This window comes from Sipha flava, unplaced genomic scaffold (genome assembly GCF_003268045.1).
Source record: "Sipha flava isolate LNK unplaced genomic scaffold, YSA_version1 75_pilon_pilon, whole genome shotgun sequence".
In the NCBI taxonomy this organism is placed as follows: Eukaryota; Metazoa; Arthropoda; class Insecta; order Hemiptera; family Aphididae; genus Sipha; species Sipha flava.
In genome coordinates this window covers 1678238-1694196 of record NW_020273615.1, presented here as the reverse complement: position 1 = coordinate 1694196, position 15959 = coordinate 1678238, and the positions used below count along the sequence as shown (strand labels likewise).

Below are 15959 nucleotides of genomic sequence, written 5' to 3'. Positions count from 1 at the left end.
TTAACTGCGTTAGAATGGGAATTAATATCTGACTGTCTTCCGTTATTAAAACCTTTTGAAATAATGACAATTGAGTTATCCGGAGAAAATTATCCAACACTATCCATAGTTATTCTTTTGAATACGAGGACTTCAGTATACACTGAGAAACAAAACGACTACAACAGCAGCAGGTACTTTACTTAAAAAAACAGCTATCGAAGTTTTAGCTAGGCGTTTAAGGATATTAGAATGCAATAAAATAGTAGCAAAAGCTACATTTTTAGATCCAAGATTTAAAAAGACAGGATTTGGGTTAGTGGATAATGCAAATAATACGGAGAAATAGATAACAGATGAAATTAATTCTATAATGAAAAATACTCAAGAGAACGAAACATCTAATATGCCTATCAACGGAGAACCTAATTTATTATGGGAACACTTTGATAGTAAAGTTTCCCAAATTAGAACAACCTTATCAACTGGAATCTCGGCTTCTCTCTTAATACGGCAATATTTAGAAATGCCCTATTTAAATCGAACAAAAAACCCTTTAGACTTTTGGAAACAACACAAAAATACATTTCCTGAACTTTATTCGCTCCAATTAAAATATTTATGTGTTCCCGCGACTTCTGTTCCGTCAGAACGCGTATTTTCAAAAACGGGACAAATAACGAACGACCGTCAGAACAAACTTCACCCCAAAAATTTAGATTATATTGTATTTTTAAATAGTAATGTAAATTTAAATTAATAAATTAACAGTTTTAATTAAAATTTTTTTTTCTCAATCTAAGATACAGTTTCTAAATTATTATTAATATATTGATTTTACCTATACATAATTATTATTTAGTTATTAATATTGTATCAGTTTGAAATATTTTATGTTATGGTATAAGTTTTATATTAATATATATATACCATACGGTATATTTTAATAAGGCTTGAAGTTTAACTTCAGCATTTTTTTCAGTAGTTAACATACTTTTATTTTCATCGAGCCTTAGCTTCAATAATTTTATTATAAAAGAGATAAATATTAGCATTCTCATGTTTAGCATTTAATCTAATTAACATGTATTGCGATTTAATAAGTCTCGCATCAATCGTTAAGACCAAAAATTCTTCTTCTAAGTACATTTTAACCAGAAAAGTACTGTTTTTTACATAAGAGTCTCAAATTTTTTAAGCTTGAGTAGGTGAAGTCTTTGTAGCTTTTTTTTAGCAATTTAGATGCTTAATTTTAATCAGATTTCTTTAAACAAATTTTTTAGCAAAAGTAAGTCTAATCAAAATTTGAGCATATTAAAAACAATTTGTGTATAGTCAATATTAAATTAAAATAAACCATCATAATATGTTCTTAAATCTTACCTGATAAAATTTATGAAATATTGAAATGTACATTCATAACATGAACTGACCGAAATTGATCAACGAATGAATACAAGCGCACAAGAACTTTAATACTATCGCATTCACAATGAAGATAATTGTCGTTGGTAAAATAATAACGTAAATGCATGTTAGATAACAATAATTACTAGATAAACATGCTGTAGTGATCATTGTGGAGGACACGACGATTGGTACCACAGTTATTATTTAAGGACGTCGCACGTTCATTGTTATCTTGAGACGTTGTAAGAGAGATAAGTATTTTAAATAATTATTAAACACTTTTATTTTTAACACTAAAACATTATTAAAACTTTTATTAATTAATACAAAAAAATAACAAACAGTTTAATACTATAGAAATAAAGATAGGTTTAGTCTTTAGCGAATTTGGTGCTCATAGCGATATGGCTGTAAAAATGTATACAATGAGTTATAATTTATTAAAATGAAAATGACCATCCTAGCAGTATTGTAAAGTATTCGAATAAAAATATTTGAGTACTTGTATTTAAATAAATTTTGAAGTATTAATATGGTATTTAATAAATAGTATTTTTATTGTATTTTCTAAATACAATTTTTTATCTATTTTTAAGTATTTTGAATACTTTTTAATTGTATTTTTACCAAAATTTAATAACTTGTATTAAAATACCGTAAAGTCCATTTTGTTAATTTAAATTTATTATTTTTCAAAAAAAAAAAATTGACATCAATAAAAATAACATTGTTTTCGTTGAAAACTAATATTATATTTTTGTATAGTAAAAGTAGATAATAATAATTTTACCAAACTAAATACCACATTACATTTTATATAGTTTCTGTACTGGATTTTTTTAAGAAAACTGAAAATCTAATAATCTTAAAATAGTTCCATATTAATAGTAAGTTAATACCACTTTTTATTTTATTTTTTTCATTAAAATTTAATCAATATTAGTTTAAATATATTGTTGTTCATAAGTTGTGCTTACAATGATTATAAAAAAAGTCGAGCGTAAGGTCAATTAAAAAAATTTTACGAGCGTCTAAATTTTCAATTTTTACGAGTCTAAATTCGCATCCTCATTATATTCTATGACCGAACCCCACCCCACCCCTACTATAAGTTTGTACAGCAGAGCGAGTTCCCGATTTTTACTTTTGAGTACCCAAAGCACTAACTAGATTCATTTTGCTACCAGAAACTACCCAGGGTTTTTAAAATTGAAGCATTTTTACTGCCCTAAAACATGATGACAGACACACAAAAAAAAATAAACATATATACTGAATAATATTTTATTAGTAGCTGTGTATCATTATTATTATTCTACTGCTGTATTATTGGTATGTAATTGATTTTTATCGCCCGTATAATAGTCACGGCTAAAAATCTCGGAAATCCGTATAGCATACCTACAAGCAGTCACACGTCACTATATTTGCGATTCAAAATGTTTCAAATCCTATGTGGCTATAAAAGTCCCAAAAAGCGGAAGAAAAATTCACCCAGTGCCAAAAGCCCGATTTTAATTTTGAAAACATATTTAAATTCATTATTCTGCTTTTTAGGTTATGTAGGAAATTTTTCGATTTTCGATTTTTTCTATTGTTTAATTATTATAGTACCAAATTAATTTTCTTTTTTCCAAAATTCACTTTTAATTGATCCGATAAGCACATTACAAGAGTTTTGTATGTCTCAGAATTGGATAATACCGAAATATAAATTTTTTAAAGAGGGTGCAGTAAAACTTTTACTTATACGGTAGTGTGCACTGTTGAAATATTTACAGTCGAAGGTTAGTGATTTAAATTACATTTCTAGCCATGTTCTATGTATTAAAAATGTTATTTTTTACTAATTAAACAGTCAATGAAATGATAAAAAAAGAGGGCAAAAGACAAACGCTAATGTACAATAAAGTAAAAAATTATAGCAGTAATAACAAACCACCGGAAAAAATATCCCTTAAAAAACTTACGGGAAACGGGATATCTTCTGGACTCTATGAAGAGCCGGTCATCTCAACTGTCGTTAATGCATCAGTTCTTACTTTGAATAATGAAAAAAAGTACGACCAAATTCAACAAAGTCACTGTACTCAATACGCCCACAGATCCAAAGATCAAAAAAATCCAATATCTTGACTGCTGATATTCTTAAACAGAATAAAATCCACGGGTTATACAAATCGGTTATCGATAATGAAAACAAACACTCGCTATGTTTTACTAAAAATTTCGCCGATCTACTGCGACTATCGAATAATTCGGGTGTGCGCCAATTGTAGGTATAAACGTACTCGTTTTACCTAATCGCAACCGTATTTAAGTACTACGTAACATGTAATTTATGTGTATAATTTTGATTCTTTTACAGGAAATGAAAGCCATAAGCATGGTTACAATTCCTTCTAGTATCGAGCTTTTAGAATGCATTGTACAAGAAGAGCTATAAATAAAATATGACATTAGTACAACATGAACCTTTATGATAAGTATGATTCCAAAATTTAAATTTTCATATATTCATCGTGTTTAACTAAATATATAATATATAATATATATAATATAACCTTTATGTTTTTAGGAAAAGATTTATCTTTTATTCCAATTACGATACTTCCTTATGCATAAACGGCCATTAGCTTCGGGGAAACGATATTCGAAGCCCAAGCAAATGCGGCTCATGAATGCTTGACCCGTTTTTTTTTTTTTTTAGAAGAAAATATACAATCTATATCTCGTAGACATAATAAGTATATGTGCGATATGGAGAGAAACAAATAGGGTGATAATTAAGTTTGAGGAAAGAAGCCACCCACTGATGACACTTTCATCTTGATTTAGATTTAATTAAATGCGATTAAATCGGTAAACAAAACAAAATGACCATGAAGACCGTGGATTAACCATAGGGCGGCCGGGCGGGTTTATTTTTAGAAAATTTGTTACTAGTAGATTTATGGCTAATGTATAACTACATATATATATATATTTTATCGTATGATATCGTGATTCGTTAAAAGTAGATATGTACGGTCGTTGGACGTTGACGGATAGCGATGCCGCGCCATTCCGAGTACTGACTTACTGCCGAATTGACTATTGTTCGATTTTATTTTTTGCGTCTTGTAAGTTGTAACTGTGAAGTTTTAAGACAATATGAGTAATACTCAAAAACAAAAAAAAACTTTATTTTCTTATTTTAGTACAAATAAAAAAATTTGTTTGGAAAATGATGAGGTAATTATAAAGATTAATTCTTATTTTGCCTTGATCCACACTAACCTCAATAGGTAACAAGTTAGGGGATTTTAAAAATGTATATTATGTACGAATTTATGGGTGTTAGGATGTATTATTATATATTTCATCCCCCCCCTAGCAAAATTCCTAAATACGCCACTGTGGGTTTGCAAGTATGCGGAGGCCAAATATGGGTCATCGTTAATCGAGATAATCACTTTATCATCCGCGTAGTCTGCGACTGAGGTGTTTGGAGACGTGAGTTGATCAGATACATAGATATTGTAGAGTAATGGAGATAAAATGCCACCTTGAGGAACTCTAGCATTTATACTTGCTAATTCAGACGTGGCAGTTCCATAACAAATTTTAAAAGAGTGATCAGAGAGATAAGATTTGAAAAGTAGGAAGTAGGATGTAGGTAGGAAGAATTTTAGTTTGTATAACAGACCTTGATGCCAAACACGATCAAATGCCTGCGAGATATCTAAAAAAGCACATGTGCAATATAACTTTTTTTTCAGAGAGTAAGAAATTGCATCTACCAATCGGTGGACTTGGTGTATAGTTGAATGTGAGGTACGAAAACCAAATTGATAATCGGGGAGGATTTGTTTTTCAGCGATGATTGGAGCGATACGTTTGAGCAGAAACCTTTCTAGGATTTTTGAAAAGAAAGGAAGGAAGCTTATTGGTCTGTAAGAAGAGGTAAAATCAGGAGGTTTATTTGGATTTTGGATCATGATTATATTTGAAAATTTCCACAGCAGTGGAAAATATGAAAGTCTGAGTATTAAATTGTATATATGAGTTAGATGAACAATGGCCCTTTTTGGTAGATTTTTAGCAACTTCAGACGTAATAAGGTCGAAGCCAGGAGACTTATTGCGTGGGTATTTATTTATGAGATATTTAACTTCATTAGGTGAGAAAGATTTAACTGATGGCGAGGGTTGAAGAGGAGCATCAAGAGCAGTATTCACAGCATTAGTGTTCTCTAAATCTACAATATCTAAGTGAGGGTGAAATATCTCAGAGAGATGTAGTTTGAATAGCTCAGCTTTTTCTAAGTCAGAGGTGGTTAGACTCTCATCGGATTTTTTTAATGGTAGATTAGAAGCTTTATAGCGTAAGACTTTCTTAGTAGCTTTCCAAACACTGCCATCTTTTGGAGTAAGATTGGTTAATTTGTGAGTGTGAACTGTATCCTTGTGTTTAGCGATCAGTTTTTTCAATGAATTTGCTAAACTGTTGTAATTTTGTTTATGAGAGGGTAAGCGAGTACATTGATAAATAGCTCGGGCTCTGCGTTTTTCAATTATGATGACTCTTAACTGTTTTGGGATGGGATTGTATTTGGGGGGGAGGGGTAAGTTTGTGTTTGTAGCAGACCAGGCAGCAGTTTGAATTATTTTCATTAAATTATTCACTGCGGAATCAATATCATCATGCGTTTTTAGTTTGATATTAAGTTTAACATTTTCGTCAATAGATTCTTGGAATTTGTTAATATCAGTGAAACGGTTGAAGAGATAAAGAGGAGCTTGGTGCAACGAAGGAGAAGCATTAAGAGTAAATAGAACTGCTGAGTGGTCAGAATTTAAGTCAAGAAGATTTGAAGCGTGGCAGAGTAAATGATTGGGTATTCTTGTTAAGAAAATGTCCAGTATGTTTGGATTTTTTTGGGGGGGTTATGAGAGATTCAAATTTTTCTAAGAAGCTTGAGAAGGTTTTATTTACATCAGTATCAGGAGATAGAGGAGTTGAGGGGAGCGAATGGGTATTGGATTGGTTTGAAGTAGCTTGAGCTTAGGTTTTTGGTTGGTCAGAGGATAGGTGTGTGTTGGAAGAAGAGTCATTTTGTGGATGGCTACTTTGTACATTTGAAGACTTTAATCTAGTATTATTAGCTACAATATTACTTTTTGAAGTTGGTTTTTTTTCCGACGTTGTAGATCTCTGTAGATTGAACAGCCTTTTTCATTCGCAGGATGATTTTCAGAACAGAGTGCATATTTTGGTGGGGAGTTTCGAGGATTGGGACAGTCCGACGCTTGATGTCCAGCTCCACAGCGTACGCAGCGAGGATGATAGCCACAATACGCTCTTGTATGACCGTATTCTTGGCAATTTAAACATTGACTGATTATTTTGGATTTGTAAGGTTTTTCAATTTTTATTTTTGTGTGAAGAAGAGATGATAACTCAAAGATTTCTTTAGATTTGGGCGTAGGTTCCAAATCAACAAAGAAAAGCGGAAGAGGATTTTTGTTTATTTTGTGAAGTACGTTTGTTACTTGTATAACTTCAAAGAGTCTGACTTCCAATTCTTCTTTAATAATTTTAATTGACGTGGAAGAGTGTAGGTTACGTATAACTATTCTTAAAGGTTTATCCTCTCTGAGTTGATAAGTATGGTATTCCACATTCTCGTCTTTAAGAAAGTGAATTAGAGCTCTGTATGAATCCGGGTTTGAAGTTTGTATTTTTAATTTGTCAGCAGACGATTTACAAAAAAAATTGTCAACACCAATTAATTCGATTAAACTAGTGCACAACTCAAAGAAATCAGCAACTCCTTTTACGAAAATTGGAGGAGGTGATTGGTTTTGGACATTAACATTAGTATCAATGTCAATGTCAATTTGCTCTGCAAGGAGATTGGAGGAATTTTCAGCTTGATTTTCGTCTTGAGAGAGAACTTCATAACGGTTTCTCGAAATGAAAAGTTTTTTTTTATTTTTATTTTTATTATTACTTTTTTGAGTAGTAGTTTGAGTAGTTGGTGAGGTTGGAGATTCAGAGGAAGAAGAGGTGGATAAATTTATTTTATTATTAGATTTTGTAACAGTCCAATTTGAGTCGGATGAGTTGTTATTTTTTCCGAGTTTGATTGGAGTAATCGGAGTGACTTGATTGTTTTTATTATTATTCATTTCGATAACTAGTTAATGAGTTAGCGAGATTAAGAATATTTAATCAAAGAAACAGCGAGAACGAGAACGGGCGATAGCGTGCGCAAGTAATTAGGCTTATCTTGACGACCCGCGGCCGCGGCGGCCAAGATAGGAGCAACGTAGATTACGCCAAGTGTGTTTGGTGTGTAATAACTAGGGCTCGGAACTTAATGCACTTAAAAAGTACTAAATATGCATGCACTTATGCGCTTAAAAAAGAACAAATATGCTCTAAAAATATGCACTTATATTTAATTATTTTACACAACATTTTCATTAACACAAATATTTTTTTAAATTTGTTAATAAAAAAAAAAACTAAGTAATAAAAGTTATTTTTATTTATATTTTTTAATCATAATTTAAACAAAAAAATAATAAAAAAATCGCTTTAAAAATTAAAAATGTTCCTTGAGTAAAAAAATGCACTTCTGTCGAGTTATATTTATGTACCTGAAATACATAACACAAATTACTAAATTAGAAAAACCACCAGGTACATGCCTAATTAAAAAGTATTTTAATTAATAATTAAAATGCATTGGATATAATTTTGTTCTTACCTTCCAAAGTGTTACATTGGGCCACTAAACTTTTTTTAATGTTTTCAAAATTGAAAGATCGCCGATTATCCACGAGCAAAGTTTTGTACCTTGAAAAACTACGTTCAACATCAGTTGACGTAATCGGCGCATATTTGAAGTAAGTAATATCGTCACCGGTCAAATCATCAGGAAGACCTTCCATTGAAATTCCTTGTCCACTTAATATTTTTGAAATATTAAATATCGTTTTAAATCCACAATTTTTCTCCAATACATTATTGAATTTTTGAAATACCGCAACACCAATTTCACCCTCACAGTCGTTTAATTTATTTTGGACATATTTAACTGCAGATAATGCTTCGGATAGTGAAATATATTGTGTTTCAAGTTTCGTAATATATTCCGGTATAAATCCAAAATTTGAATGTATGTATACTAAATTAGCTTCCATATTGGGATCTTGAATTAACTGTTGAGCTTCTTTAACAGAAATTGCATCTTCAGAATTTATACTTATTAATACTCTACGTATATCCTTGTAATATTTGCAGTAATAGGAAGCTGCCATTATCCATGTACCCCATCTAGTTAGTATTGGCTCTGGTGGAAGTGGTATGGCTGGTGCTTCACTTTTAAACACTAAAACACGTGAAGGCGCTTTTAAGAACACCTGTTTAACCCTGGAAATAAGTTTATCAACTTTCTTAAACTTTTCCCGTATACTTTCGGCTACTCTATGGATACCGTGTGCGAGACATGTTAAGTGTATCATTTTAGAGTACAGTGATTGAAGTATTCGCCCAGCTTTCACCATGTATGGTGCGGCATCGGTCACAAACAATAGGACGTCATCATGACGAATTCCGTTTGGCCAGAGGACAAACATTGAATGATCAAAAAGTTTAACTATCGTTGAATTATTTGCTTATTCCAAAACTTCGGTTGTTAGCAAATAAGTTTTTCCCGGTGCGTCAGTATTTAAAGTTCCTATTATAACGTTAGCTACATATCTGCCTTCAGAGTCTGTTGTTTCGTCGATAGACACCCATATTTTATTTCCTTTAATTTGTTCTCTTATATTTTTTATAGTTTCTTCGTATATGTCGTCGACATAAGTTTTGCGTAGTGTCGAGTCACTAGGAATTTCTCTTGACGTATACTTTTCTAAAAATGATTTTAATTGAGGATTACTTATTTTTTAAAGTGGTATGTTTGCTGACAATAATGCTTTACACAAATCGTGTGAAAAAAGACACTTTTTCGGAGTATTAGTTACTAGCTGTTGAATTTCAGAATTTGTGTTTTTTTCGTTTTTTCTAATAATTGCTCGTTTATGTTTCTCAGTGTTAACGTGTTGAGTGACCACAAGTTTTCGATCACTGTTAACTTTCACTTCACATAACTTACAGAATAAAATACTTCCGTCGGTTTTGAATATATCCGTACCATATTCCAAAACAAAACTATTCAAACGATTTTTCGCAGATTGTTTAGTTTTCGGCATTATGAAATAAAAATAATATAAGTAGGTAATTGAAACAAGAATGACGCATAGAACTACAAACTACAACAGATAACACGGACGTATAAGCCGGAATTGACAAAAATATCTAAGCGGTAGGTCTATAAATGCCATTAACAATAGTCAATAATCATTGAGTTATTTTCCTATAAAAGTATTTATAGAAAATCGTCGTACTTCGATAGCAGCTGTTTCTATTTTAGATTTGTATAATATTCTATTTTAGATAAAGCTATCTGTAGTTGTAATTTATGTATATATATTAATATTATATCATATTAACCGATAGGGGAAAAACAGTTTTTAATGTCAAATGGAAATTTGAATAATACGATACAAGAATATCTAGTAAGGTCTCTGAATATGAATGTATTTATTTTTTTATTTACAAATTTTCATGTTGAATCTCCTAATCTCCATAAATTATAAAATATGATTTAAAAAATTGTAAAATTAAGAAATATGCTCTAAAATCTAAAAATCACTAAATATGCAAAAATATGCACTAAAAACTTTTGATATGTTTTTCGTAGTGTCTTGGAATGAATTTATAGGTTACTTAGCAATAAATCTAATGGTTCAAAAAAATCATGCAATTGCAACAACTTCCGAGCCCTAGTAATAACAATAGTTAATAAAAATAATTTAATTATTAAACCAAGGAATAAATAATTCTTACGAATTATTCACTATACTAAGCTTAGTGTGAAACTGATTTTGAAACTGTTAAAAACAAACAAAGATTTGAGTATTTATCGTATTCGTACTCGTACATATCACATAGCTAATGGTGTTATAGGTAAAACAGTTGATTAACGAGTTAATTAATTGGGAGCGCAAAACGCGTGCGTATCGAACGACTGCTATCAAGAGACTGTGACCCGTTTTAAAAGTATGATAGATGAATAAGTATGCCTTTTAGTACAAATATTAATATACAGTTATAAAATAATATTTTGACACATTCGGCTGAATCACTATACATAGTACCATTAGTTTAATGTTATATATGTTTATATATATATATATATTTAACTTAATTCATCGTGATAAAATAGCTCACCCTTTTCTAGATATTTAATTAGAATGATGTTGATCGTTGCATAATATCAAGATTTCAAAAGCTGTCTGGTTGATTGAGCTTGGGTCATTATGCCCACCAATAAAACCCGATAGCATTGTAATCTGTCATTATCAACACCATGTGTATAGAAACACAAATTGAAGAAATCCTTTAATGTATTATGTAACTTTAAAGGATTTGTATATATATTTATCAAAAATTATAAAATGTCATTGTAGTTTTATAAAATATTTTGTACAACCGATTAACAGAACTTTAATAAAAAAAGTTTTAGTTTGGACACAGAGTATTATGATTGCTTATAAAATGTAATGCAATGATGAAAGAAAAATACAAACTCAAAATATAAAAAAGGAGATATCTCACTCTTATTATAGATATCTTCTTGTACTATATATATGTTCACTTTCATTTCACGTGTAATCTCAAATCGTCATGTCAAAATATGTGATTGTACAGGTAAAGGATTGCCGGAAAAAGAGGCTAAACATCGGGCAGCCTACAATGCGTATATGGTCGTTAAAAATCAAGATTAGCTTCGTTGTATTAACATTGAATGTGAGATGATCGAGGATGTGATTTTTCTGCCGAAGCAGCAAATTTTTTAAGTCATTTGTGACTTACTATCGAGCATGTACTAGTTGCCCCCAAAAGTACCTTTCTTTATATCAATTTCCCTCAAACTACCTAAAGGAAAATGTACCAGTTGCCCTCACATGATAATATATACACAATTACAATATATAGCTCGTAAAATAGGGAAATTAGATATAAAAATCATTAATAAAATATAAAATTATTTATAAAAATAAAGTACGAGTACAATAATACAAAATTATAGAGTCAAATTCATAATAAATAATCTGATTATAACGATAAGTTGTATATTCAATATAATAATGCTTCTGCAAATGGATTTTACATAATTTAATGTTATATCCATATACATTTGATTGAACTTCTTCTCGTATTCATGAATACATTTATAAAATGCATTTTAATGGTCGTTTAGAAACATCATCCACAGCTTTCCGTTTTAAATTATTAGAAATGGTTACTTTTGTTAAATTTTTACACGGCGAATGTTTGTGTTCGATAACCGATTTTAAAAGTACCGTTTCGTCTTCACTTAAAAATAGCTTTTACGTACACGGTTTTAATGTACATCGCCATTTTACACTAGCTTGTATAATGCGATCTTTATAAAAAGTATAATTATTTAAAACTAACAAAATATTGCCCTTTTCACTATACACTCTCGTAATATTTTCCATCGTGTTAACAACGTCAGCGCTTTCTGTATTTTGTCTACTAAAACAGTGGTTTTCAACCTTTTTCGGATCACGACCCCCTATTTTTTATTTTTGTGTAATGTGACCCCTTTAAAAAAAAAATGTTGTTTTATTCATCAAAATCTGTTTTAATTACAGACAAAATATTTACCAGATAAACAATTTTGATTAATTAACACTTAAAATTTCACAAAATAAATAATTTACTGTTTTTTTTAAATAATATGGGAAAACCATTTCATCCATTATTTTTGGCGACCCCCAAATCTATGGTTCGTGACCCCCAGGTTAAAAACCACTGTATTAAAATGTACTTATCAAAGACGTAGGTATACATCGTATTATATAATAATTTCTAACAACGATAAAAATATATATAATGATATAATAAATGATAATAATTATCCACTCAGACGCATCTAAAATTACGCGTTTTGGGAAAATACTTGATTTGCACCAAGTAGGCTATTATTATTTATTAGTTATTACAAAATACAATATTCTGTATTATAATTATAATGTACTTATATATGATACTAGCTGAATAACCCGGCTTCGCCCGTATACAGTTTTTTTGGGTAACCTACTATAACTTTTATTTTATCAGTTTTTATATTTATTACAGGCTGCTTTTAGATAAGTTTATCCTAGGTTGCCCATGTATTGTAACAATCAGAAGTCATCAAAAAATTACTTTATTTTAATATTTTGAAGACAAATTGTAAGATACAATTCTAATCGACGAAATGTTGAAATAAATTATACCCAAAAAATTATAACTTTCTGTAATTGAAAAAAAAATGTTTAACGTATTATTATAATTATTATTACTATTGTTAGTATTATTCTTATTATTACTATTTTTACTTCTTATTATTATTTTAACATTATTATATACATTATGGTGTTATAAAAACCCACCAATATTTATATTGACATATTTTGTTCATCTCAATACCTCCTTATAAACAATATTTTTGGTACTGCCTTTTAGGGCTACGTATACGAAGACGCTTATTATTCAAAAATAATAAGTAAAACACCTTGTGTATGCGTAAACGCTAAAGACATATCACAACTTCACAGCATGTGCCGAATACTACAATAATAAGTAAAACACTTGACTAATAAGTGTACGTGTTTATTTACTATAATATACATTTGGAAGTACACGTATAACAGTTCGCAAGCCGTAAGTGTCGTCATACAAATGAAATATAAACGCTACGCGTGTGTGGTCAGTGGTGCGAGCGTACGACAGCATGTCTACCCTCACTATTACTTCTGTTGGAAAAGCCCGTGTGCGTCGTCGATTATGGCAAGCGTTATAATAGAATCATAAATGACACATATCTAAAATATTTTCGGTTCGGTATTAAGCAGGTCGGTGGCGCGCGGTGACACGGAAGGGGAAATTTGGACGGCCACGTCTAGCCACCACGCGTCGACGGCTGCCGTACCGCGAACCTCACCCACCGTTAAAAATTAACTATTTTATGCTCTTTTTACTCTTTAAAATGCGAATTTCGAAAAATCCTTTCTTAGTGCGCCTCTATATACTAATAAGTGCATTTACTGACAATTTCATATCCATAGCTTTAGCAGTTCCGGCTAGGCGATGATGAATCACCCAGGACAAGTGCTTTTATATATACAGATAACATTAAACAAAGTAAACTCCATTCGTAGAAGTATTATATTAAATATGCCACTTATCTTTATAATTAGATTATTTACTATGAATTTGACTCTATAATTTTGAGCTAAAACTCGTTTGCGCACATTTACCTTTTTACAACTCGTTTGCACTAAAATGCACAACTCAATTACGCACATACATTTTAGCTACCTATGACGAAAATCCCTAGTATCAGAACTCGTTTGCTTATTATCGTTGATTATTATACTCCTCATGATTATGAGAGTTGATTACTTTTATTATTTTGTTTAAGTTATTAATAATAACACTCGCAGGACATTTTTTCTTAGTGCATCTAAAATTTGAACATCCATTCATTAAAACACGATATTCACTAAATTTATAATTATCAATATAAAAACATTGTTTTCCTCACTAAGATTCAAAAATATTAGAAATGTCTACGTCATATTAAAGTTTACGTCGTCAACACACTAGTCACTACTGTACCGTCCATATCCATAGTCCATACCTACTGAAACTTTACGTGTCATGTGTGTGAATGTGTCGTTGTGCGCAAACAAGTCATTTATTTTCAGGTAAACGACTGATTCCGTCGTGCGCTAACGAGTCGTCGATTTTCGGGTAAAAAAATTTTGAATGTGCGCAAATGAGTTGCAGTGATAATTTTGTACTATTTTATTTTATTTTTATATTTATTTCCCCAATTTATGAGCTATATATTGTAATCGTGTATATATTAACATGTGAGGGCAACAGGTACATTCGATTGAGAGTAACTGGTACATTTGGTTGAGGGCAATTGGTATATTTTTAAAAGCTCGATAACAGGCATAGGGCAACTGGTTAGGTAACTGGTCAACACCCCTTATTATCATTTACTGAAACCAGTGGTGTACCTATGGGAAGGGCAACAGGGGCATTTGCCCCCCCCCCCGAGAAGTTTTTGGATGCCATAATGCAAATTAATTGTTCAGCTTAAATAATGTAAATTATAAATATTTTTAATTTTCTCTGATTATAATTGTATTTGATATCAAAAGTTTTTGGTATCATTTATCAATGTAATATAAAATATCAATATTCGACCGAATTGGGATTAGGAGTGATGGTCACATATAGTCACTATTTTATAATGTGGTTATCATTGATATTAAGTGATCAACACGAGTTTTAAGTATTTAGTAATAATTTATAATAAAGTTTCAGATTATATTATAACCATAAAAAATTGTACAATTAATTTATGCCCCCTCCCAAAAAAAAAAAATGTTTCACAGGTACGCCACTGATCGGAACGCGATTTCAACAAAAAATTTTAAATGGGACGCGATTAACAGAGACCTTTTACGGGTTTGACAATGTATTGATGTTTTCAATATTATATAAGAGACTTTTTTTAGAACCCGTCTTGTATTAGTTTTATTTTATTAGTTCACTAAAATACGAAATTATTTTTCAAATAAAAATTAGTATCATTGCTTCGACATCTCTAGACGAGGTCTAAATTATTATGATTACGAATACATCCTCTTTGTTGACTTTTCAATTTTCATACAAGTTCTTTGTCAAACTATTTTGACTTGTACCTCGAAAAATAACGTTGTGGTTTTTTATTTGCAAGACTTAACTTAACGATATTTTCACCGTATTGTTCATGTAATTTATCTCAAATGTTTTTTTACGTAAGGCACATAATTAAAATAATCATTATTAATACATGACAATATATCATTTTCAATTCCATACTGTTTAATAAAGATGTGTGACATAAATTAACACAAAAATTCAAATATATATATAAATTACAGTTAATATTAGGAAAATATTAAAAGAATAAGAAAAAATAATGCATTGAAAAGTTTATTTAAAAAAGAAAACATAGTAAATACAATTAGAAACCGAAGACAACGTAATAAGGATAACTATGGATGAGAACCCAGTTGGTAAAAATCCACTAGGGAGACCTTAATTAAGGTGGGAATATATGATAAAAAAAAGATGTGTTAACACTGAATTGACGACCGGATTGGAAAGCACGAGCTTTGGATAGAGAGTGCTTTGGAATTGGATGTGTGACGGCATGGTCTTAATGGCCGACAAACCCCAAAGAAAAAGAAGAAAAAAAAAAGAATATTAGGAAATGTTACATAAATATTTTATTAAACGAAAAATATATAATTTTACAAAATACATAATTGTATACTTCAATAAACGATAATCATTTTTGAAAATTAAAATTAGATAGTTAATACATATTGTGATAAAGT

General features: G+C 30.3%; 2 protein-coding genes across 2 annotated transcripts; one reads left to right on the top strand and one right to left on the bottom strand.

Moving 5' to 3' along the window:
• Positions 1-197, top strand: LOC112692637 (zinc finger BED domain-containing protein 4-like; the record flags this gene model as incomplete). The annotated part of the gene is given in 1 exon segment (XM_025567364.1): positions 1-197. A coding segment is annotated over 1 exon segment (186 nt), but the record flags the coding sequence as incomplete, so codon positions are not given.
• A 7856-nt stretch (positions 198-8053) lies between these two features.
• On the bottom strand, positions 8054-9431 carry LOC112692636. The gene has a single exon (XM_025567362.1). The coding sequence runs from the start codon at positions 9015-9017 to the stop codon at positions 8115-8117; it is 903 nt and encodes a 300-aa protein (XP_025423147.1). The 5' UTR covers positions 9018-9431; the 3' UTR covers positions 8054-8114.
• Positions 9432-15959: the final 6528 nt, after the last annotated feature.

Coding starts and splice junctions, on each gene's coding strand:
- LOC112692636 (XM_025567362.1), bottom strand. CDS start 9,017: ATGTTTGTCCTCTGGCCAAACGGAATTCGTCATGATGACGTCCTATTG.